This window comes from Tympanuchus pallidicinctus, unplaced genomic scaffold, assembly GCF_026119805.1.
Source record: "Tympanuchus pallidicinctus isolate F22 unplaced genomic scaffold, pur_lepc_1.0 scaffold2, whole genome shotgun sequence".
NCBI classification, from domain to species: Eukaryota; Metazoa; Chordata; class Aves; order Galliformes; family Phasianidae; genus Tympanuchus; species Tympanuchus pallidicinctus.
The window spans coordinates 44,833,471-44,858,193 of NW_026294721.1; the positions used below are offsets into that span (position 1 = coordinate 44,833,471).

Consider the following 24,723-nt stretch of genomic DNA (forward strand, 5'->3'; position numbering starts at 1 on the left):
CTTTTTATTTATTCATTTATACACTGATGTGCAGAATGCAGGCAGACCAGTGGGCTACATCTGTAAGGCAGAGGAAGAATTTGTTTGGGTAATCCTCCAGCAGGCAGCTCCTTGATGATGGCTGCACAATGTACAATTCCTGGACTCACTGTGTCTGCTCTCCTTCTTTGCAAAGGGTGAGACTTGGTGTTGACAGCCCAAGTTGTGTTGCCTTGAGTCACAGAATCATTAAGGCTGGCGAAGACCTCCATGATCACTAAGTCCAGCTCCAACCCATCCCTACTATGCCCACTGACCATGTCCCCCAGTGCCACATCTCCATGGTTCCTGAACACCTCCAGGGATGGTGACTCTCCCACCTCCCTGGACAGCCTGCGCCACTGTATCACCAGTCCTGTAAGACAGAAGTTGGCAGTGAAGTTGTGCTGGTTTCTGCATACATCTTCTCTGTCAAAAGTTGTTGCTGCAGTTGTGGGAGCACTGCCCAAAGTGCTCCCACAGGTATCTGATTCAGTGTCAGACAGAGGTCTCCTGGTGCAGGCAAGAGCAGCAGGAACCCCTCCTTCTGCTTCAGGGACCACTTCTGCTGCTGCTCTTCATTAACCTTTCTTCATTCCTGTAGCAATGGAGGAGGCAAGGAAAGAGGTGGGAGAGAGAATGGTCTGATGGGTTCTGAGAACTAGGCAAGGAAGATGCTTAAACACAGCCAGAGCCAAATCCATGTAAATATCCATTATCTACTGCCATGTGCTTTCCGGTCCATCTCTGCTTCATCTCACTCCTCCAGTAAAGCAGGCTCACGTTATCCGCTGCTTCAGCAGAAACCGCAGAGTGAGAGAGGAATTTACACACACTTGGAACCTGGGAAGGAGCAGCTTCCAGCTGTCACAGACCTCGGGCTGGCAAGGTTGGATCTCTGTAAGCAGCTGAAGCAGTCTCCAACAGCTGGATGATGTGACACATCCTCACAAGGCTTGGGGAGGGCTCTGCAGGCTGAGCTCAGGTATGTGTTGGGAACCCTCTGCCGGGCCTGCAGAGAGAGAGGTCAGTGCTGCTCTGCAGTCCTTAAATGCAGTAGATTTACAGCCTTTGCTTTTGCCACATCTTTGTGGGTGCTCAGCTCTTAATCTGCTGTGTTTTGAACACCCACAGGGACTGTAAAATGCAGCTCACTTGCCCTTTAGCCTTGCTAGCTCACAAATACAAAAAATTTCATGCGCCAGATCCTTGGTGGATGTAAATCGTGCTTGTGTGGATGAAGCTTTCAGCCATTAAGTTACTGAAGTGCGATACAGGGAGGATTAAATTTCAGGTGCCTTTCTCTTTCCTTTTGTGCTGCTGAGCACATTATATGGCATGGAGCATTTCTTTGGGTACCACAGGTATTCCTCTACCCAACTTCTGCTGTCCTTGTGTCACTATTTCTGTAAGGGGTAGTACTTATTTACAGATCAAGGTTGTTTATAAGTATGCAGTAGGGAAACAGAAAGCAATTGTTTGATGTTACTATAGGGGAACTGTGTTGTGATTTGATGTAGCAAGAAAATACTTCAAATTTGGTGTGGAGTCCTGTGGTTCCAATGACCAGTGCAGTGTGTGAAAGCTGTGTGCTGGAAGTGAGAGGAAGATGACGGAATCTCTGACGTCACCCATCATCCAATGGATGTCAGAGATACCAGCTTGGCCAGCTCATCACAGCTGTGGCTGACGCAGGTTCCTTCCCCTATCTTGTCACGTGAATGATGTTGACTCAGAGATGGAGGCTCCATGAAGATAACGAACTGAACTATGCTTTGTCTTTCCCCAGATGGACAGCCCCATTGATCCACTGCTCCTATGATGGATGCCATGGTGGGATGCAAGCTGGGGTAGAGCTGAAAGCTCCAGCACATCATTTTGCTAGGAGAACGTAACATATTCTGAGACCAGGGGAACGTCAGGCTGAGTGCTAGGAAAAGGTTTTTCACTAGGGGGATGAGGGCATGGAATAGTTTCCTCAGGGCAGATCATGGCATTGATCTTGCCAGAACACAAGAGGTGTCTGGACAAAGCTATTAGTAATATGGTCTGATTTTTGAGTGGTGCTGTGTGGAACCAGGAATTTGACCCAGTGACCTTTATGTGTACTTTCCAACTTGGAATATTCTGTGATTCTATGATTTCATGAGACAGAATGCTGAGCTGAGCCCCAACCAGAAAAATACTGAGGACTGAGGAGTTGGAGAATTGCACATCTTTGGCTCTCCACCACTGGAGCTTTGAATGCAGTCCACTAGAAGCCAAAGCTGCCTGGATTAAAGGCTGTTGAAACAAAACAGTGAACAAAAGAATAACCCTTTTTAATTCCAGTCCCATTGGTTTCTTGTCTCAGAGTGCTTGTAGCAAAAACTCAGCAAAGGAAACAAAGAAATAGTGGATAGACATTTATTTTTAACTTGGGAGATAATTTTGGTTTATGCAGCTTGTGGCTGGAGCTTTTCATCAGAGAAAACTTGCTCATCTTTTTAGCCCCCAGAAAATATTTTAAGATTATAAAGCATATTTGAACTTCCTGTGAAAACCTGAAGGCCCAGATGGCAAAATCCAAAGGATAATATTCTTGCAACGCTTTCTGCAGTGCCTCATGCTCACTGCTAAGGATCCGGCTTATGCTTCAGACCAAATGCTCACTCTATATTTAGCTTTGCACAGTCTATTGTGAAGCTATGTATTTCAGAGGCAACCACATTGAAATGGAGAGAAATTGGTCAACATGCATGGTTGGAACATGGCTGGTGTTTTGTGGGTTCAAGTGTTGGACTCAATGATCTGTGTGTCTCCATTCAATACAGGGTGCTGTGTGAGTCTGTGTCTATGACTTGAGCATTCACTGATTCCATGGTTCTATGACTTGGATATTCTGTGAATCTATGGTTCTAGAACATGGATATTATAGAATCACAGAATCATTAAGGTTGGAAAAGACCTCCAAGATCACCAAGCCCAACCACCAATCCACCCTCACCATGCCTACTAACCACATCCCTCAGCGCCACATTCGCACAGTTCTTGAGGGACAATCACTCCACCACCTTTCTGGGCAGCCAGTTCCAATGCCTCACCATTTTTTCTGAGAATAATTTTTTTTCCTAATATCCAACCTGAACTTCCCCTGGCACAACTTAAGGCCATTCCCTCTTTTCCTATCACTGTTACCTGCCTTTCAGGCAGTTGCAGTGAGCAATAAGGTCTCCCATGAGTTGCCCCTTCTCAAACTGAACAATCTGAGTTCCTTCTGCTGTTCCCATAAAATCTGTGCTCTTGAACCTGTTAATCTCTGTTGCCTTCCTCTGGACATGCTCCAGGGCCTCGATGTCTTTCTTACAGTGAGGGTCCTAACACAATATTCGAAGTCGGGCCTCACTAGAGCTGAGTACAGAGCAATAACCACCTCCCTGCTTCCGTTGGCTGTACCATTTCTGACATGAGCCATAATGCTGTTGGCCTTCTTGGCCACCTAGGCACACTACTGGCTCATGTTCACATGGATGTCAACCAATGCCCCCAGGTCTTTTTCCTCTGTGTTGCTCTCCAGCCTCTCTTCCCCAAGCCTGTAGCAATGCTTGGGGCTACTTTGACCAAAAGGCAGGACCCAGCACTCAGACTTGTTAAAGCTCGTACAATTGGCCTCTGCCCAATTGCACGACTGACTGTCACTGTGCAGATCCCTCTATAGGACCTTCCTATCCTCAGGCAGATCAACACTTCCCCCAAACTTGGTGTTGTTTGCAAACTCAGTGAGGGTGCACTCAATCTCCTCTTCCAGATCATCAATAAAGATACTGAACAGGGCTGCCCCAGCAGTGACCCATAGGGAACCATGACTGGGTTTAACTCTATTCGCCACCACTTTCCATGCCCAGCCCTCCAGCTGGTTTTGTACACCGAGAATAATAAACCTGCCCAAACCATAGACAGCCAGCTTCAGTGATAGTTCTGTGATTCCGTGGCTCTATGAGTTGGAAGAGCTTTATGTGGTTTTGGAGAAAAGTTGATGGCTCAGCAGCCCCGGCAAAGGGTGAGAACTCACAAAGGATGTAACAAAAATCATAAAAACAATACAGTGTCAGTACGTTCCGTGTGAGGTCCCTAGTTCAGCGGTGGCACGCTCCACGCTCACGTTCGGGCTGAGTCCCAGCGAGGGGCAGCTCCGCGGGCTGTCTGAGCGCAATGCCAGACGCTCGGGCTCCGATTTAACCGGAGTTCCCGTGGTTACTGCGGAACAGTGCGCTCCCAGCCCCGGGGACCGGCGGGGAGGAGGCGCCTGAGGCGGCGGCGGCGGCGGGCGGGAGGCGGGCGGAAGGCCGCAAAGGGGCGCGCCGAGCCCGGCCGGCCCCGGCCCCCGCCTCGGGCGACACGGAGAGGAGAGGGCGGGGGAGGGTCGGACGGGGGGCGGCCCTTCAGCAGCGCCGAGCGGAGCACGGCCGCGCCGGGCCGCGTCCCCTCACCGCCGCCCCGAGGCCCCATGGCGCGGCCCGCGCTGCCGCTCCTCATCCTCCTCCCGCTGCTGCTCCCCTCCGCCAGCCCGGCCCCGGCCGCCGAGCAACCGTCGTGCCACGGCGCCTTCGACATGTACTTCGTGCTGGACAAGTAAGGCTGCGCGGGTCCGCTTTGTCTGCCGCCGGACACCGGGTGCGGGCGGGGGGCGAGCGAGGGGGGCCCGGCTCCGGGGGCGATGCCCTCACCCGCTGATCGCGGGAGGGAGTTTGAGTGCAAAACGCGTTTTCCGAGGGGAAAAAATCCGTTTTTCGGGCAGCATCTGCCGCCCCTCCCCCGCGGCAGCTGTTGGTGCGGGAAGTTTGTGCCGAGGGAGGAGGCACCGCGGCGTGGAGCGAAGCGAAGGGCCCCGCGCGGTCCGAATCCCTCCCAGAAACGGCCCCTCTGCCCTTTGTCCGTAAGGCTGCTGATGTGCACTGCCTTTCTCTGCAGATCCGGGAGTGTGGCACAGAACTGGCACGAGATCTTCGACTTCGTGAACCAGCTGACGGAGCGGTTTGTGAGGTGCGTTTCGGTCCTTCTAACATCTGTAAGCTCTGTAGATGTGTTGCACAAACACGCTGAGAGGCTGGCTTCCGTGCCCAGATCGCTAGAAAACAGTGCAAACTTTCATTCCGTCTCCTCGTGTTTGGGACTGCATAAAAAGGTGATAGCATGCACCTCTGGATGCTGTCTTTTAAATTACTTACAGATACCGTTCAGCATTTTTATTGTTTTTGTTTTTTTTTTTTTTCTCCGTGAGCCACACGGTTTATTTCTGATATAATATTTCTTGAAGATTGCATTCAGAGCTGTAGGTAAAGCAGGCTGCTTGGTTATGGGTCTGTCTGTGTGTGAATATGTGGTGCAATGATATGGAACAACTTTAAGTGGATGGGACGAAGCTCTTTGCTGTGGTGTGCAGTGACAGGACAAGGGGCACAAACTGGAACATAAGAAGTTCTTTACAAACATGTGGAATAACTTTCCTATGAGGGTAACAGAGCATTGGAACAGCTGCCCGGAGAGGCTGTGGAATCTCCTTCTCTGGAGACTCTCAGTACTTGCCTGGATGCTTTCCCGTATGAGCTGCTGCAGGGAACTGCTTTAGGAGGGTTGGGCTGGGGGATCTCCAGAGGTCTCTTCTAATCCCTATGATTCTGTGATTCAGGCCTGGACAAATTCCCAGGAAGTTTGTGCCATAGTGACTGTGTTCGTGTTGTGCAGATGTGTAATCAGCTCTGTGTGTAGCTGGCAAGCGTGGGTGCTGCAGGAATGCTGTGCAAACACTGCTAGCTACAGCTGAATGCAACCAGATGAGGGTGACTGTGCAGTAGCATCTCCTTAAAAGAAAATTGAAATGATTGAAACAAATAGCCCCCAGCACACACATATCCGTGTGGCAGTTTCTGCTAAGGCAAAAGACGTGAGTGGGCACTTAGAATCTAATAGCAGGATACAGATAGGGCTGTGTAATTTAATACTTCCCACATCCATCATCTGCAAAGCAAACCTTGCCTAGAGCAAGTGGATGACCTGAGGTGCTGGAAGTTCTATAAGCTTTAAAAGAAAAAAAGAAAGCCTGGGAGATCATAGCACAACTTTTTTTGCAGTGAGTGATTCTTGTCCCACTGAAAGAGTGGTGTTTGTTCAGTGTAAATCCAGTTCCTCACCTTGTACATCCAAACTGCTCCTTGCAGCAGTTGTGGAGAGGAGCTCTGGCTGCCATTTTTAAACTGAAGGGAGTAGCTGTGGGCAGAACCACAGAGAACCACTTGGTAACAGTTTTCTTCAGCAAAAGCTTTCACTGAAGAATTTATTCCGAGCTGTGTGCCTTGTGTTCATTTGCTTGCCATTCTGGCTTGTCTGCAAAACAGTGTTTGTAGTGACAGTGTTGCGTGTTGGGCATCTTGGTTCTGAAGGGCAGGGTTGCTTCATACTCACACGATGCTCCTCCATCACCTGAGTGCTGGGAACGCAAATTGAAATGGAATTTCTTATGAAGAGGACAGTTTCCTGAAGTTAGTTACGTTCTAACTTTGAGGTTTTGGTCAGCAGAGAGCTGTGTCTCAAAGAGGGAAGTCTCACATTGCTTGGGCTGGGTGGTGAGGTAATCCACAGAGATGGGGATTTTGGTTGTTTGTTATTGGGCAACTGCTTACAGCATCTAACACAGCTGATAACACGCAGCCTGGGTTATAATTACATACACTGTGATTTATGAAAATTACCAAATATATTGAAATAGGCATGAATAAAAATTGAAGGCAAGCTGGACAGGTGTTGTTGGGACCTACCTTGGGAAAGTTATTATCTTGGCCTTCTGGAATGTAAGTTCCTAGGGAATGCATTTTCCAGTAATGTTTGCAGGTAATTCCTCTTAATCTTGCTGGAAGAGACAAGTAGGTTTCTCCAAAAAAGACTTAATTCCTAGTAAAAATAATTTCATACAATTCTTTTCACAGTGCCAATTTCCTGGATCCTTTTATGGAGGTTGATCTTAAGTTACACAACTCTGTGTCACTGATGAAACACTCTCATTCTGAAATCAGGAGTTTGTGTAGAGATGTCTGAAAGACTTTTCTAGAGAGGAAAGGGACAAAGAGTGCTACTACTTTGATTCTGCTGATTCTATGATGCAAAGCTACACTTTGTAAATTATTCTGTGATGGGATCAAACTTTATAAAGCAGTAACTACCTTTTGCATGTATCCATGTGTAATACACCAGAGCAAGAGCGTGCCCTGAGTGTATGGCTCCAACTTATCTTTACACCAATGACCATGAAAACACATTTTTTAAATGTTGGTAGATCACAACCCCTGGATTTACATTCTGTTGGGTCACATGACTTTCTAATTCTTAAGTTCAGCACCTGTTGATTTGGATTTCAGTCAGGCAGGAAAGAATAATATTTCAGCTACTTTGTTCTCAATGTAGATCTGGAAGAGAGATGGACATAAGCACATTAATTCCTTTCTCATTCTTGGTATAGTTGTTTGAAAGTGTGTTCTTCTGAAATTAGAGGATAAAGACAATAATAATAAAACATGAGTACATGAATGGAATATGTGCATCTGTTCTTTTTGTTTGACTAAAATCTTTTTTTTCCTTTTCCCTCTTTTAAAAGCCCCAAGATGAGATTATCATTCATCGTGTTTTCCTCCCAGGCACAAGTCATTATGCCATTAACTGGAGACAGGTTAGTGCACTGCGTTTTTAATTTCCCTCTTTCCTTCTCCCCACCAAAGGCTCTTATTAAATCAGAGGAGCAGATACTGCACAATAACTGATACCTGTAGGTGGTGGTCAGTCATGAGGCCTTTGTGCAGATCTGGATTTAATTTTGTAAAGCAAAGTCTGTAAATAAAAGCCTTCAGTGTTACTTGATGTCTATAGGTAAAGCATGCAGTGGTACATTAATGCTTCCTATACTTTCAGATAAGGTAGGTATTTTCTAGTTGTAATTTTCTACTTCAGGGTAGGCTTTAGACAGTGAAGTTTGTGTCATTTGGAAGGTGAGAGGTCTTTCTGGCACCATGGACATGTTTTGATGTGCCTGATCCCTTCCACGACCGATGTTTTCAGGTGCAGTGGAAGACAAGGCTACTTGCATTGATTTTACAAGAATAGGAAACAGTTTTGTAGAAAATGTCTCAAACCACCAGGGTCCTGGTGAAATCCTTTAAAACCTATCAGATCACGTCCTTGCTGTCTCTCTTCTGTCCAGAAACCAGACACAGTTCACAACTCTGTGGATTTGGAGCAACTGGATAAATCACATAGGAATCATTAATGAACTGTGTCAAAGTGAAAGGGAGGTAGTTCTTCCTTTCTGTTCCTTTCAGTAGAGTCAAGCTAAAGCACGATCTCTCCTATTTGTTCAGTTTACTGTGGGTTTTTTTTTGTTTGTTTTTTTTTTATTTTTTAATTTTTTAAAAATAATTCATAATAGCAAGTACAACACTGAAGAGAACAAGAGAACACATTGGCAACAAGCAGTCTGGCACCCTAGAAGCAGGCTGCCCAATGACACAGTTTCCCTCCTGTTTAGCATTTCAAAAAGTGGTCTGATTTGAGACCAGCCAAGAGTCTCCCCCCACCCGCACTCCAGTGCCGGATCTGCTCTCTGCAGGGACAGACAAGGTTATAAGCCATTTTTCCAGATGGCTTGAGAGAGGTCATGAGAGGACATATAAGCCCATTCCAAGGACTGCTCAAGTCAATGAGATCCTTTCTCTCCGTTTCAATGGGCCCTTAATCCCTGCCAATAGCCTGCTCCTTATCAAACTGGTTGATAGCACACAGACCACTCTGAATGCTTGGGCAGAACTCTGGAATCATGCCATGGAAACACAAGTGCCTTTCTCACTGCATGACAGTTGCACTCTTCAGGCTGTGGAAGCCTACATTAAAGCATGGGAAGAACCCATTTAGTTGCTGTGAGTTCCTCTGTCCAGCTTTTCTTCATTGCAAGATTTGCTTTTGTGCATCCCTGCATGGGCAAAAAAAAGCCTTATTGCTTAGGAGGAATTATAAGGGAGATGAAGAAGGGGGCAGGAGTGTCTGCAACCCTATGCAGATCAGCAAGAAGGGATGGGTACAGCTGGAACAGTCGTCATTTAAATACAGAAAGTCAGCAGTTAAAAATTTCTTGGAATTCCACACTCTAGTTGTTCTGAATGGGAGATGAGGATGCGAAGTGCAGTGCGGGATCAGGGATGTGAAACTGCACTGTGTGTGATGATGGGATGATGCAGCCTTGTTAGTTTATGTGCATTTTGGCCGTGCTGGGATATTTTTCCCCTCACTCGCTAATTCACAAATGCCAGGAAACCACCATTTATTCCCAGCAGTCAGCTCAAAGCTGGGAGGTCTTTTTTATTTTAAAAGCCATAGGATTCTAATTGTTTGCACACAGTTACTGCTGTTTTTTACTGCATTATGAAGCTGTGGATATAAAGAAAGCCACACTATAGTGGTTAAGGCCCCAGATTACCAAACATTTTGTGACTGCGAACAGTGCTGTGTGGATAACTCTGCAAACAGAAGTCATTGCTAACCTCAGTATACACAGTGCTATGATAAATACATAGAAAAAAACACTGGAATGGAAAAGACTTCTCATGCTGTTTACGTGCTGTTGTAGAGATGCACATTTCCCCTGTGAAATTTGACTGGATACGATAAGCAAACGGTCAGCAGAAATTTGTGCATTCACATGTGGGTCTCAGCTGTGCTGCTAGTTTTAAAAAGCAAGTTGCTTGGAAAAGCAGTTACACTTAGGAACAGTTCCTGCATTCTCCTTGGGCCAGTTTCATGCTGGCTAGCAGAATTTCAGGTTTCTGATGGTACTTGTCTTTCTTCTACCCAGAGCCCATGCAGGAGGCTTAACATTTTAAGCAGAATAAGTATTATTGTGCATGGCCCTCTGTACTATTTGAGAGTTGTAGAAAGCCAGAAGCTCCTTCAAATCACACATCTAGCTGATGCGCAGAGTTAACTCTCACTGGTGGACAAGCTGTGTTTGCTGGGGGTGCGGCCATCCTTTCTGTTCTTAAAGAGCACTGTTCCTTTGTTTCTCGGACTGGTACCTATGAAAAAGCAATGATTTGAATAGCTTTTAAGCTTCTGTCTTCAAGCACGCTTTGCTTTCTAGCAAGGATAAATCCTGTCTCTTTGTACATGTCCAAATGCAACATATCAGCAACATCAGCAGTCAGACCACTGGACTGCTGACAGCACTCTTATTAGCATTGTGCCAATTAAACTTTAGAAAAGCAATAGGTAGCACCCTTGACTTGAGACACCTAGACAACATAACTGCAGCCTTTGGCCCAAGCAGGGAGTAGTGTTTGCAGACAGGCCCACATGCTTCCCGAAGGAGTTGGCACAGCTTTCACACAGCCAACAAGCTCTCTCCAGCTGGAGTGAGTAATGCTGGCATGAGGTCCTGCTCTCTGAGATGGAGCATGGCAGGGTTCCTCTAAGGGCACTGCAGAGGCCGCTGCTATCGCCTCTTTTTTTTTAGCCACAGTGGGGCTGTGCCTGCAGCCCCTCTTGGCAGAACTCCATTGAGGAGCCAAAAAGAAACCCCAGAGCAAATTGGCAAAGGACACTTAGCTGCAGATGCATTTGCCTGCCTGCTACTGGGAGATTTATTGGAAGTAGTTGCAAAGTTTCTGAGAGACAGGGTAGCTGTTACAAACTGAATGTGCCTTTTCTCAAAGAGAGGTGTGATATACAATGAATGTGTGCATATACAATGAATGAGGAAGAGTTAGTAAGTCTGTGCTCATTCAGCTCAGTCACAGAGAAGCTCTAAGTTGCTGATATCATTTTGTTTTCCATTTCCCTCCCGCATTTGACTTAAACCATGAAGCCAAAGGCAATCCAGCCTGTATTACCATTATTGAATTTTGCTGCAGTTGTGTCCAGACACCCAGACTGAGGTCATGGCTCTGTTATTTCAGTTCAGACGAGTTTCTTGTAAAACCAGATCTTCTCTGCAGTGTTCTCTGGCTACAATAGATCATTACAGAAACCAGGGAGGGGAGAATTTAGAAAGATTCAGGCAGACACAGGCTCCTGTGTCAGCCCTTCAAACCTCCTGGGTACAAGTTGTAGGGTAACTCAGCCAACCCCACTCTCGCTGTCTTTGGGAATCGTCTGCTCAGGCCTTGGGTTTCTGCGTTGGCCTCATGACAGTCACACTAGGACTGAGTCCTACCTGACAAGCTCAAAGCATCTGGCTGGGCTGATCTGCAACACGTGCCCTAGGAGAAAGGGGCGGCGACTGATGGAGTTGCAGCTAAAAAAGCTGTTGCTGCCAAAGATTTTCCTGGAACCTCTTGTAGGCAGAGGCCTGGAAACGCCAGAGATTTCAGTGTGCCTGGGTCACAAGACATTTCAGATAAATAAAGCCCAACTGATTGTACAAAAGTTATTTTTGCAGAATGAAATCTGTTTCAGAAAACTGGGACTTCGGTTGCTGCTTATTTCTTGGCAGCAGAACACTAACGCCTGTGATGTGCTGCCACTCATTCTGGCAAGCACTGAGTATGTGGTTTATAATCTGCCTTCGTACATAATCAGTTTCAAGTTGTTTCTATAGATGCTGAATATAAAATATTTGGATCAAACAGATTGTATTATCTTACGTAACTTACTTTCCATATATTCATGCAACTTTTTTTTTTTTTTTTTTTTTTAAGTTTTAAATTCTATCAGTTGATCCTGTGATTGGGAGCTTACTACATCAATGGATTGTACTTAGGAACAAAGCTTCTACACATAGAAAAACCCCATCCATGGAACAAATGACTTGTGGGTGGCATTCAGGCAGAGCAGCATATGCATTCCTTCTCTGTCTTTTTTTTTTTTTTTTTTTTGTGTGTGTGTGTGTGTGTGTGTGTGTATGTGCTTTAGGAAAACCTTTCATAAATCCTGCAATGCATTTTCCCTCCATCTCTTTGCTCTTGCTCATTTCCTGATTTTTCCTTATAGTTATTGTCCAGATTTCCTGTCTTTACTTAGATTTGTTTTGTTCAGTTAACCCAGCCTCTTGCAGTCAGTGATGGATTTATTCAAAGGCCCATGAGAAATAATAGCACAAGCGTATTCTTTTAAATGTAAGTGAGCTGCAGCCTTTGCAAGTATGACATCTTGTCAAAGCTCATGCAGAAAAGCCATGAGAGCTTTGGATAAAAGGTGTCTTGCAGGTGCTGTTGATGCTTGCTTTTAAATTATTGCAGTTTTTTTCCCACCTCATACCTGTATATTGATCTGGATGATTTGACTAGAAACAGAACTGCTCCCTTAGGAATTTCCTTTTCTAACTGCAGTGTGACTGGAAATGAAGTCAGTTTAATCGACCAAAGTGAAGTGAATATAACAGAATTACCATTGAGCTGTTTTAATGCTGAGGCACGGCCACTTCTTTGCAGCATCTCCTCCTTCTGAAGGGTTTTACTGAGTATGGGCCTTTGACTCATCAAGGCATCCTGTGTTATTGAGATCTAAAATAACTGTTACAACAGGCACTTTATGATGAGCAGACAATCTGCCTCCACGTTATATCTCAGCTACGTGCTGTATTTCACAGATTTTTATTTCAGATCTCATTTATTATAAATGTTATTTTTCCACCTTTGCCTACTGTAAGTTGATGCTAAGTCTTTTACCTTTTTTTTTTTTTTTTTTTCCCTCCAGAGAGAAAATCAAGGAAGGTCTCAAGAATTTGTCAGAAGTGAAACCAGCAGGTGACACATATATACATGAGGGGTTAAAACAGGTGGGTTTTGCTCATTATTTTGCAATCACAATATCCTCTGTTCTCATCCCATGGGTAGAAACTTTTTTTTTTTTCCTTTAATATCCGTAGAGCCAAGATTGTAATTACAATCTTTGGGCTGAACAGTTCGACAAACAAAAGACTGTTACTATTTAAAAGGAAAACGAAGCAAAACAACTGTAACATTAAGCCATTATCTTTATATCTTGGAACCTACTGACTGACATTTAAAATCCATGGATAGCAAAGGAAATCTTGTGGTGGATTTAAAGAGCTGTGAAGGTATGTTTTTTTTTTTTCAAGAATAGGTCTATTAATGAATGACCCCAGTACTTCAGAGATGAACTCACTGCTGACTGGACTGTAGTGATAAATGATTTCCTTGTTTGTAATTTGTAAGGGGATTATCTGAGGAGATAAGTATGAAGATGAAACAGAGTTGTTCAGATGAGACACTTTGTTTACTTATAACCAACGTCCTAGTTAAAAGTTAAGATATAATCTTAAGTGCAATAAATATCTTTCATTTTCAGGCCAATTTGCAGATTGAGAAGCAGGGAGCATCGAGGTTTTCTAGCATCATCATTGCGCTGACAGATGGCAAGCTAGATGGTCAGATTCCTTTGTATGCAGAAAAAGAGGTGAGCACTAGTTGAAAACACATATTCTAAGAGTTTGTAATGACCACTGGATGAAAAAATACTCATTCCTCTCTATTCTGGGACAGGCGAAGACATCCAGACAGCTGGGGGCTAGAGTTTACTGTGTTGGCGTCCTTGATTTTGTACAAGCACAGGTAAGAATATTACTATTTCAGATGACTAGATTGTAGCACGTTGCAGGGTTTTATATGGTTCATGTTCAGTATTATACATTAGGCTGTACTGTACCTTCACTGGCAGACACTCCCATGTGTTTACAGGCACAAGTAGAATATGTGGGTGTCACTTTTACTGTAGAAAAAAGCTGCAGGCTATATCCTTGCTAACTTATAGCTGTCTGTAGCAAAAGTAAAACTCTTCCAGTAAGACAGTTACCAGATTAGGCAACAGTGTATATATGACATCGCTGTGTCTACTGTGTAGCTCCAGACAAGCTAAGCAGAGCATGTAACAGCTAAAGGAAATGGGAAGAAAGATAAAATGAAAATAAACTAAGGATCCATGATCCTTGTCTTCATTGATTGGAAGTTCTTCCAGAGCTTCTATTCTCTGGCAGAACTGTCCTAATAGTCAATGCAGCTACTCTGGTCAGGTGAAAGAGTGCAAGAGGTATTTTGCTACTGTAAAGGCACATAGAAAGGCCTTTTAATGTAAGGCAGAGCAAACAGGGAAGGTAACTCTGGAAAGAAATTCAGAATTACCACCAAAACACAAGCTCTAAAAGGTTCCTTTATTGTGTTTGTTTGATGTGATGGATAGCTACTATAGAATTTAGTTTGCTGCAATACATTCTAGCAAATCCTCCCATTTAGAAAAGTTAGAGGTAGCTTCTATAGCTGAGAAGAACTCAAAACTTTCCTTCTTTTTGCAAGGGTGATGAAAAGTGGTGGGTTTTTTGTTTTTTTTTTTTCCTCATCCCTTTATATTTTAATGCTGAAAAGTCATATGAAGTGTTTAATTTGCCAAGTGATTCACATGCATGTTTGTGTTCTCTCCAAAGCTTGAAAGAATTGCTGACACAAAAGAGCAAGTCTTCCCTGTCACTGGAGGATTCCAAGCACTTAAAGGGATAATCAATTCTGTGAGTACTAGGCAAGAACATTTCCTGAAGATTATAGCATACTCTCCACTTCCACTTACTTTTCCAGGCAGAACCGGTTCCTAAATCTGCAAATCCAGTGCATTATACTCCCTCCTCCATATCTTAGAAATGCAGTTCTGATAATAAGCATTACCTACCACTTCTGCAAGTGTTCATGCTCAGACCTTGTATGGAGTTTGATGACTCCAAGCTCTGTTAAGTGAGTTTGAGGAGAATACATTGAGGTATGGCTGTTGCAGACTTCATCTAAAGTAAATGGAGGCCATTACTGCAGGAAAGTTGAGAATAACTGGTTGAAATCATTAGGAATGAGTAAAAAATATGTATTGCACAAGTCTTTGTATTCAGAGAAGCATTCTAAATACGTGCTAGACCTTAACCACTTGTGTTTCTACTAAGGAATGAGACTTTCAGTTGTGTTTTTTTTTTTTCTTTCCCCAAATGTGCACTGAGAGACTCTCATTAGTGAGAGGGAACTCTTCAAATGATTACTCTGAATTGCAAGAAGAGATCAAAGCAAGAGGAAAGTTATGTTTGTGGTCAGTGGCTGGACGTTATTGTAGCTGTCCTTAGAGCAGATGTGTTTGATTGTAAGGACCTAATTTATTTACTTTATGTTCAACCAAAGGCCGTGTGCTTTGTTTAAGGTTTAGACTGCTGCTGCGTGTAAGCAGCAAAAAGGAACAAAGCCTACTGTCAACTTAAAGCCAAGAATGAAATCCTTTTTCTGAAAGTGATGTCATTATAATTCATTTCCTTTTTTTTTTTTTTTTTTTTGAATAAAGGATACCACTCACATATAAGATATTATGCAGTCATCAATTTATCACTTCCTTTCAATAGCCTGATTTTTTTTTTTTTTTTTTTTTTTTTTTTTTGTGTGGAGGTTAAAAGCATAATGGGGCAACTTTTTTTTCCTTATTATTGCTTAAAATAAATGTAATTTGAGAAGCTTCCTTGCATATTCTGAAGACGTATAATCAACCTTTTCATAGAGTGACATTTATTTTCCTGAAATGAGATACAGCCCATGTGGTACTCCTTTTTTAATCTCTGTTTTTGCTATTTAAAATACTTACACAAATCAGTTCTTCTGCTGGCACAAAGAAATGCAACATTGAAGCCACCAGAGGAAGACTTAAAGCTAAATATTTAGTCCCACTTGGTTAGGCTACTGAATTTCCACAGATATTGCATTTCAAAATACATATGTCAAGGCAGAGTCAGGTAAAGAAATAAATGTTTACGTTTAGAGTATCATCTCAAACAGAAGCCACTAACCTGCAGATCAGACCCTTTCCAGGAGCTGAATTTCTCTGTGGATTTCTTAGGCTCTCTGAGGAAACAGCAGGAGTATGATCCCTTGAGGATTCTGAAGAGCTCAGCTTGAGAATTCTGTAATTAAAATACACAGAAAGTTAGCATAGCTTGTAGGCTGTCCCCTTAGCCTCTATTTTTGGCTGAGGTGTTTTTGGGCAGTCTCTGGCTAGCAGCCATGGTGTGTGTGTGTGTGTGTGTGTGTGTGTGTGTGTGTAGAGAGTCAGCTTGGCAGATGGTGCTTGCACAAGCCTCAGTCTAGCTTCTTTTGGCACCTGTGAAAAGACCAGTACAGAAGTAGCAGATGTGTGCATATTGTATCTGCACAGCAAGAAAAGATGCACCTAACAGCAGCACCTCATTGTTAAAGGACTAGTTTGAGATTGACAGGAGCTGTACAGAAAAAGAACACTTTGCGTAAACTGTTCTGCAGCTTCAGCGTTGTCTACTCCTTTAAGCTGTGCCTGAACTCATGAGTTGTTGAGGTTTTTGTTTAGCAGGCTGTAGCTGGAATAGATCAGTCAACATTTGGATCACTGTATATTTCTGTCCATAAAAAGACTGTATGTTGTGGCTATCTGGGCCTAAAGAAAACGTTTTCTATGACAACAAAAAAGCATGAGAAAGTTTTTCTGCCAGGAAACATATCAGTGCACCTCTGTCTTCTCATTGCTCTTATTTGTTGGGTTAAGCGATTAAACAAAGCCAAGCTAATTATTTGATAGCTCCAGACAACTTTTAGAGGTTAGAATATTGTCCCCAACTTCCTGAAAACCACTGAATTTCAGTGTAGTTTCATTTTACTGTCACGGCATCTAAAACTATTCTCTCTCCTTTAGTAAAGCACTTTAAATGTCTTTATCGGAAGCAGATGGTTAACAACGTGCTATCATTGTCCTTGTTTTTAACTATGTGATGTAGATGGAAGTATCCATAATATCCATAGTTTTTATTTTCCCTGTTTTTTTGTTGTTGTTTTTTTGTTTTTTGTTTTTTTTAAATGCATGCATTTTAAAATGATTGGTATGCTGTAGTTATAAATCAGTTAGCATTGAAAGGGTTTTGATTGACTGTGACAATTCACTCTCATCATATTGTAAAATTGGTAAGCAAGATGTAATCAAATATGAAATAGTAACAGTTTTCCTTTTATTCACAATTATAAATCCATTTCAGTTTGCAAATGCACTAGAGAATACAGACTCAAAGAGACACTCTGTCACAAAAGGGAAGTATAATTTCAAAAGAGGAAAAGGAAATACCCAAGTCACAAACATGCAAAAGCATAGCTTGAAGTGCAGTGCTAAGGGTTCAGTTGTGAAACCTTCCATTATAATTGTTGAATATTTCTTGTTTAATAAAATATACATTTTACAGGAATAGCAGTGACCCAAGAATTGAAACCCTCCAGCAAAACTGCAACACAAAATTGTTCAGTACGAATAGCAGGAGAAGCTGCTCCTCTATTCTGCTGTATTTGTGTCTACCAAACTTTAAGCTCTAAATTTTTTTTTGGCTGTTCTGTTATACCTGCAGTAAATTGAAGGAATCCTGATCATTTGCTGATGGAAAAAAAAAAGTGATAAGCTTAATCTTAAGTGTATCTGTTTCTACCTACTTCTGCAGTTGTTAGAAGTCTAAACGATTATGACAGTTTATTTTCTTTGGATAGTTACATTAAATCACAGCGAGGTGGTGAGAACTTCATAATCATGAAGATCCTTTCCAACCTAGGCCATTCTCTGACTCTGTGAAATATGTTTAATGATGGCCATGGATTAATGTTCAAGACAGCTGGTGATCAGCATTTAGAGAAAAACGAGTTCAGATCTTGAAAGCTTGTATTGAAATTAGACTTTCGTACTTCAGATAAAAATCCCAATGAAGTTTGGAAGAATTGAAGCACCTCCATGGTGCATTTTTTTTTTTTTTTTTAATTATTTTTTTAAATAATACCACCTAACAATTAAAAACTGTGCATGGACTTATGTGAAGAGGTGACTGTTTTTTGAAGTTTCCAGCTCTTCCGACATCACTAATATCTAACTTTACCAAGTAGTAAAGTGAACAGCATTGTCAGAGTAAATAAATCCAAGGGGAAACGTAGAGCTTAGAAGAAAAATGCTGAGGGCAACTTATTATGCTATCAGGAGCAGTTTACTGATTCAGTTTGGCTGGTAATTACATGGACTATGGCCTTCTGAGCAAGCTACAGCAGTGTGGCTTTTTGGAGTGCACAATTTATATCAGCATGTGGCAATTTAGTACTGTATGAGAAAATGGAATTGGTTTGTTTTTTTTTTTTTTCCTCTCACATAAATGATTTAGATTAAATATATATGTATATATGTATTAACTTTAATCATATATATGTATATTTAATTTAATGAAGAGCCATTTGGGAATTTATCATTTTCATAGAAGCATAGAATGGCTTGGGTTGAAAGGGACCCCAAGGATCAAGTTCCAAGTTTCATTGTTAGGACTAAGTCTATCTGTCATAACCAAAATATTGCCTTCCTAGATGGCTTTGTCAGACTGCTGAGGCAGCACTTGTCCTAACAATCAGACATGTGGGTATGGAACATCTTAAGGAGAGGATGATCAGAGTTAGGAGTGGTCTAACTGCTAACTCACATGCATCTAGCTCGGTATGGTGCTGAACCAGAGCCTTCACTTGGAGAAATGCTGTGGATTCATTGTTCTTACTAAATAGCTACTAACTATTAATAATACTAACTACTAACTAATAAATACGAACTGAGAATTTCCTTGTGGGGGTCAGATTGCACAAGGTGACTAAAGGCTGTGGGACTGACAGCCAGGAGACATACCAGTTATCAGATAAACTTCTCTGTAGTGCAAAAACAGTGCTGGACTCTGTCAAGGGAGCAGAGTATGTCTGCAATCACAGAAGCAGGAAACATTGCAGTTCTGAACACTGTCATTCTAACTACTTTGGTCAATTATGAAACAACAGTTGTGAGCACAAGTGATTAAGATCTGGGAACAAAGATGCTAGTGCCATTTGAATCAAACATTGGAGTCTTTATATGAGATTATATGTCTCTACTCCATTGCTGCATAGCTCCATGTGTTTTCTAGCACCCTGACTGCCTGTCTGCCCTACCCCATCTGGAATTGTTTGCTGCCTGTTTGAGTGCAGGGGTAGTCTGTGGTAGAATCAACCTTCCCTACTTCTATTGCGTACATTGTACCTGATGTCAGGCAGCTGTCGTCTTTGGAAGATTGTTATTCTGTTTTGTGTTTCCCCAATAGGGCTGAAGTTTCTGTACTGTCCCCATAAAACTCCACCATAAGACAGCATGAAATTTTATTTCCAATTGTTTTTGCAATATTTCCACATTGTACTCGCATTTGTGACACATTTCTGTGCTTGTAGCTTGCACAGCAAGTCAGAGTGTATCACATTCTGAAAAGCAAATTGAGATAAGGATCCCTGCTTCCTCTTCCATTTATGCAAACACAAGCCCTACTGACTGGAGAGTGAAAGTTGCCTAGTTGTCTCTGCAGGCAGAGCTGGGCAAGGTTTCTGCCTGTAGAAGTTAAATTAGTGGAGCTTATTTTAGGAATGTTATTAGAATTTGTGGCAGTTGTAAGTAGACTTCAAAGCATTTTTATACTAATGTGAGTTAGCACCACTTAATACTCAAAGTTAAAATATATTTCATACTTCAGAAATCCCCACAAAGTGGTGTCAGATAAAACTATAGGAACTTGACTCATGTAGAACTAAAGAGGAAGTTATTGACTTAAAAAAAAAAAACACAAAACCAAACAAACAGTTCTGTCTAGAATGGTTTTATCTTGTATTGTTACAGAAGTTCATAAGAATTCTACATGGAAGGGATTAGAAACGAGCATTCATCTCTTTTTGCTCATTTTGTGGGCACTCAGTTTTGAACTGGGCATTTCAAGCAGGAAAAGCACCCTTAGTCATAGGGGAAAAAAATCTGATCAACAGATATAAGCTGGGAACTTGCATTACACAGTACGTATTTTACTTGTATTTTTGAAGTTGTTTGCACATTGGCAAAGACTGTGATGGGAAAAACACCCACAACCTTAGCATAAAGTTTATCTTCATTAAAAAAAATCTCCACAAATATCCAGTTACAAATTTACTGTTAGTATTTCAACCCTAGGTCTTGAACTTCAGTATAGGTGTGCAGAAAGGCACTAAATTATCTGGACAGCTCTCCTGCAGCTCTACTGCATTTAGCTCTAGAAATCTCTTTACTGGAATTGATATTAACGAAAATAGGAAGAAGGTTGGCTAGCAGTATAGCTGATGGTGAAAAGGGACAGAACCACAGGAAAGAATGATTCTTGAAAGAACAGTAATACATATAACTATATCTATATTTAAATATATTTATATATTTATATAAATAAATATATAAACACAATAGCTCTTAATGCTGAGTGTTTTTTTATGGAAATGCCTACACTGAAATTAGTAGGACCACTTGCTGCCAGGTGCCCCTTAACCCCTCTGTGATTGAGATTCCTCTCTGGCCAAGTTGCAAGCAATTTAGTTATTGAGTAGTCATCAGTAGCTAAGTTATTTCCCTTTTGCCCTGAGACAGCTCAGCTCACTAGGGCTGAAATCCATCCCTGGTCTACTTGCTTGGAATATGCTAAGACAGCTCCCCACTTTTTCCTTAAATGATGTCCCTGAGCTGCAGATAAGGGGAGAAGGACTAGCAAACCAACTGCAAGCTGTTAAGATTTTTCAAGAGCAAAATGAGCTTAAACAGTTCATTATCAATTATAAATGAATGTAATTGGATCATTTCCTGTAGGAAGAAAATATGCTCAGTTTATGCCCTGGGAATCCAGGAAGCGAACTATTAAACATTTAAGGAGATGGGGGAGGGAAAATGCAACAAGTTATCATTAAAAGAATTATTGCTATTAAATCAGTCATCTTCTTTAATCCACTTGGATGGTCTAATATTCGAGCTGCACTGAGTGCAAGGTTTAGAGCTAATGCTGTGCTATGTTTTCCATGTGATCGAGACTGAGTAGATAGTTCTGGGAATTACTGCATGTAGATGTTAAAGGGACTCAATGGCCTGGAATGGAACGCTTTCTGCTCTATCCTTCACTGCTGTACAGCCCTTAATTTGACGTTCTCTGACATATTACAAACCAGATAATGTTCTCCTGGAGAACAGAGAGCTTGATAAACCAGTAGCATAACTGACATGGCTCCAGTTTTCATGAGCACACACATGTCTTGTGATTTGGACACAACTTGTCAGCTCTCCTCACATGGCTATCGGTTCTGTTACATAAGGACAAGCGTAAATCTTGCTCAAAATGAGGCACTTACAAGTCTGAGATCTAGTGTTTCCTTAGTGATAAGTTGTTTTGAGACAGATTTTACTTACTAGTTTAAAAAAAAAAAAAAAAAAAGCACTTTTTTTTTCCTGCTATCAGAAGTAGCAGTTTATCTAGATTCCTATTTACATTACTTGCTAAGCACTGGGCTTAGAGTTGTTTTTAGTAATGTGAGGGTAAAGGTTCTGATGCTGTTAAAATCTGCATCTCTTCCGACCTGCAGTTTTGTCATCTACATTTGGTTCACTCGGCGACTGCAAATGAGGCAGTGCTTTGACATCGTATAATTAGAATATTCCCACTAACCTGACACTGCAGCAGGCTTCTCTCTGATGGTTATTTTATGCAAGACCATATGTCTCAGGGATTTTTTTTCATTTCAATGGGGGACAGGATAGCAGCCCTCCTCCACCCCCTTTCCTGTTGCACTTTGTCTAAGGCAGTGCAGAACGGTGTCAGGAAGTAGGCTGAAATTTGGCAGCGAGCTGTACTTAAGAGCACAGATGTTTGGCACCAGACAGAAGTATATCCCCATTATGCACATAACTGCTATGGTTGCTTTACCATTGCTTTGTTGGACGGAAACATCAAAATGGTGTTTCCTGTGAAAGCATTTGTTTCATTTCTAGTTATCGCAAATAGATTGCCTTCCATCTAGGGTGAGATGGTACCAGTGCCTGGTGGCACTGAGAGAGAAAGAAGGGTGGAACATATGGTTTGTTTCAACACAGTACCAATATGAGACGTGGCACAGTCCTATAGATTTGGTTTTGGAATATTATTTTGCATATGGATTTTACAGGAGAAATTGTGGATGTCCCATCCCTGGAGATGTTCCTGGGGCCATGAGCAGCCTGATCTGGTGGGGGTAACTTCCTAAGGCAGGGTGTTGGAAACAGATAAATGTTGAGGTCCCTTCCAACCCAACTATTCCAGGATTCTATGACCACTGTTTAACTCTCTTTTTTAAAATTAAATTCAGACTGCGAGGACATGGGGCAGCGTAACACTATCTGAAACAATTCCAAGTTTAACATTGTGGAAAGGCAGTGGACTTCAAGGAGCAAATGTGCATGGAGAGGCTGGCCTGCTTAAGGGCAGGGAATGTATGGAACCTCATGGGTGCTTAAACATGATTAAGGTTACTTATGGAATCACTTCAGTCAAAGGATCTACATATATTCTTTTGCTCTCATGACCTACTCCAGGCCTTTAGTTATAAGTCTAACCACATAACAGTATAAAGGGGCAACAATAATTACTCAGTTAAAAGGAGCAACAACTTGTAGATGAGAAGGAAATATATAACAACACCTGCAAACATACAGCCTGAGCTTTCACTGCCTTGATTCACTTCTGCACACTGTAAGACTCAATTAGCACGGCACAGCAATTACTGAGCTACAAACAGTCAGAATTTCAACCTTCAGAAGAAAAATAGGAAGCATTTAAACACCTCCTGCTTAACTTTCAGTTCATTTTCACTGCATCAACAGTAGTGGAAAAACGTTTTAGGGGCACAGGAGAGAAAAAAGTTTCCAATAAGACACTTAAGTGACTCATATAAAAATAAAAACACATGGAAACATGGGATAGGCGCAGTCTTAGTACACCAATCAGAACAAACGAAGCAAAAGCATTTTAGGAACTGAACTGACCACTTCTGTAAACTCCACATTAATTGGCTCTCCTTGACTTACTTTGGCCAGACTTTAGCCTGGCCTAGCTGGAAATGACTAAACCAAACAATAGTAGAACGCTGTTTGCATTACAGATTCTCCTGAGACTTTCTTTACAGCTCTGAACTGGGATGGCACTCAAGAAAGTATTAACTTACCCAAGAAGGAGTAACTCAAGCACAGTGCTCCACAGTCCCAGGCAGCTCACACAGCTGTAACCCAGCATTTCTAAACCTTGTTTTTGCACACTCTTGCACTAAATGATGCCTGCCTGCTAACTGCTTTTTTCTTGCCTACTGCTCCTGGAGCTGCTCTCCAAGCACCAGGTGTATAGCACTCCCTAATTAACATTTAATGGGAAACAAAAGGTACAGGCACTAATTGGCAAGCGACCATCACAACTTGAGTGTTACAGCTGATGACCAAAAGCTTTGCCTGCTTGCCTAAATCCCACTGAGACCAGTAATGTTACAGTTAGTTTTCAATGCTGTTTTGTTTTTATGGCTCCTCACAGATGCTGTTTGCAAGTTTTTTCTGCAGCATTCCCCTTCCTCACCTGTCTCAATTTTTTCAGAATATTTTAGGTAATTCTCTGTTCTACAGTAAAACAGTGACAGGATGGTGAGAGGTTGACTAGCACTGTGTATCTATTGCTCTATCTTGGATGAGAGTGGAAGTGAGAGAGGTGCAGCTCTTCCTGATGTAGGTGTCACAGTTAACTAAGAGATACATTTGGTGCATTCCATGAAGAAAAGCACATCTGCTCTGTATCAAGCTCTGAGCATAGCTTTCCTAGTTTGAATTCTGCTTGCAGTCTGCCATGGTCCTAGAGCTGCTTTTCTCCCTATTGGTTCCATTTTGCCCACTGTACACTGTGTTTAGAATAGCACCTCTAGGGAAAATGGTGTCGGAGAGAGAGGAAAGTAGAGGGGTGATAACATCAAGAAAAGCTACTATTTTGAATTTGCTGGCATTCAAAGTTTTTTTAGTGCTCCTTTGCCATCTTTCTGCTGTATGCAGCACATTTTGTGCAATGAGACTGGCTGTCAGGATAGCAACAGGCAGTGTTCTAGGCTTGAAGCTTGAAATGCAGTGAGCAGGAGCAGTAAAGTTTTGCACACTGATTGTGGAAGTGATTATATTGCACTATCAGCATATATTTCGCATGACTTGCCCTACATGAGTTTAGCAAATGGGATTGCTTTTAAAAGGTGAATATTTTCTCTCTTCAAAACTTAACTCTGGAAAAGAAAATTAGATGCTTTTGTTTTATTACAGCACATGCAGTTCACATAACTGCATTGCCTTCCCTTTAAGGAGTCAAGTCAAACTGATTGAGGGTTGGGATCCAGAGAGCAATGATGTAAATAAAAAAAAAATGCATGTTTGACGTGGAACTGTAGGCAGTGAAGGGCACTGGTGACTTTGGTAATTCTTTGTTCAAAGTTATTACTCTCCTGAATGTGATCAAAATTGTCAAAAAACTCTTTCTCCAACAGTTCATGGCCATACTGGTCTTCTAACCAGGAAGCTGTAACTTGTATGTCCATAAATGTATATACACACCATTATCTGATTTCAGAACAGTAACTAGACTTGAAAACTGTTATGGTGGTCCAGTAAAACATCCAGCTGTGCTGTTGACTTGCCCCAGTTCCTAACCTCCACCTCCAGTTCTAGGGAGGAACAGATGCCACAAGAGTTATGATTTATGGTGCTGCTTGCTGCCAAAAACTTTTGAACTGCAGACTGGGGCTAAGTAAAATGGAACGATACTGTGAAAAGAAT

At 42.2% G+C, this 24,723-nt stretch overlaps 1 protein-coding gene and 1 long non-coding RNA gene across 2 annotated transcripts in view; one reads left to right on the forward strand and one right to left on the reverse strand.

Moving 5' to 3' along the window:
* Positions 1-4,440: 4,440 nt before the first annotated feature.
* ANTXR2 (ANTXR cell adhesion molecule 2) overlaps positions 4,441-24,723 on the forward strand; it is a 100,003-nt gene continuing 79,720 nt past the window's right edge. Inside the window, exons 1-7 of the mRNA XM_052681879.1 lie at positions 4,441-4,629; positions 4,969-5,040; positions 7,646-7,717; positions 12,727-12,808; positions 13,342-13,449; positions 13,536-13,604; positions 14,471-14,551. Of these exons, the coding sequence (XP_052537839.1) occupies positions 4,505-4,629; positions 4,969-5,040; positions 7,646-7,717; positions 12,727-12,808; positions 13,342-13,449; positions 13,536-13,604; positions 14,471-14,551 (609 nt within the window). The 5' untranslated portion in view covers positions 4,441-4,504. The remainder of the gene's footprint in view (positions 4,630-4,968; positions 5,041-7,645; positions 7,718-12,726; positions 12,809-13,341; positions 13,450-13,535; positions 13,605-14,470; positions 14,552-24,723) is intronic.
* Positions 7,342-23,197, reverse strand: LOC128080070 (uncharacterized). Its single transcript, XR_008206479.1, has 3 exons — positions 23,094-23,197; positions 15,854-15,967; positions 7,342-7,457 (listed from the first exon to the last, which is right to left on the reverse strand). It is a non-coding gene; the product is annotated as an uncharacterized LOC128080070 (long non-coding RNA).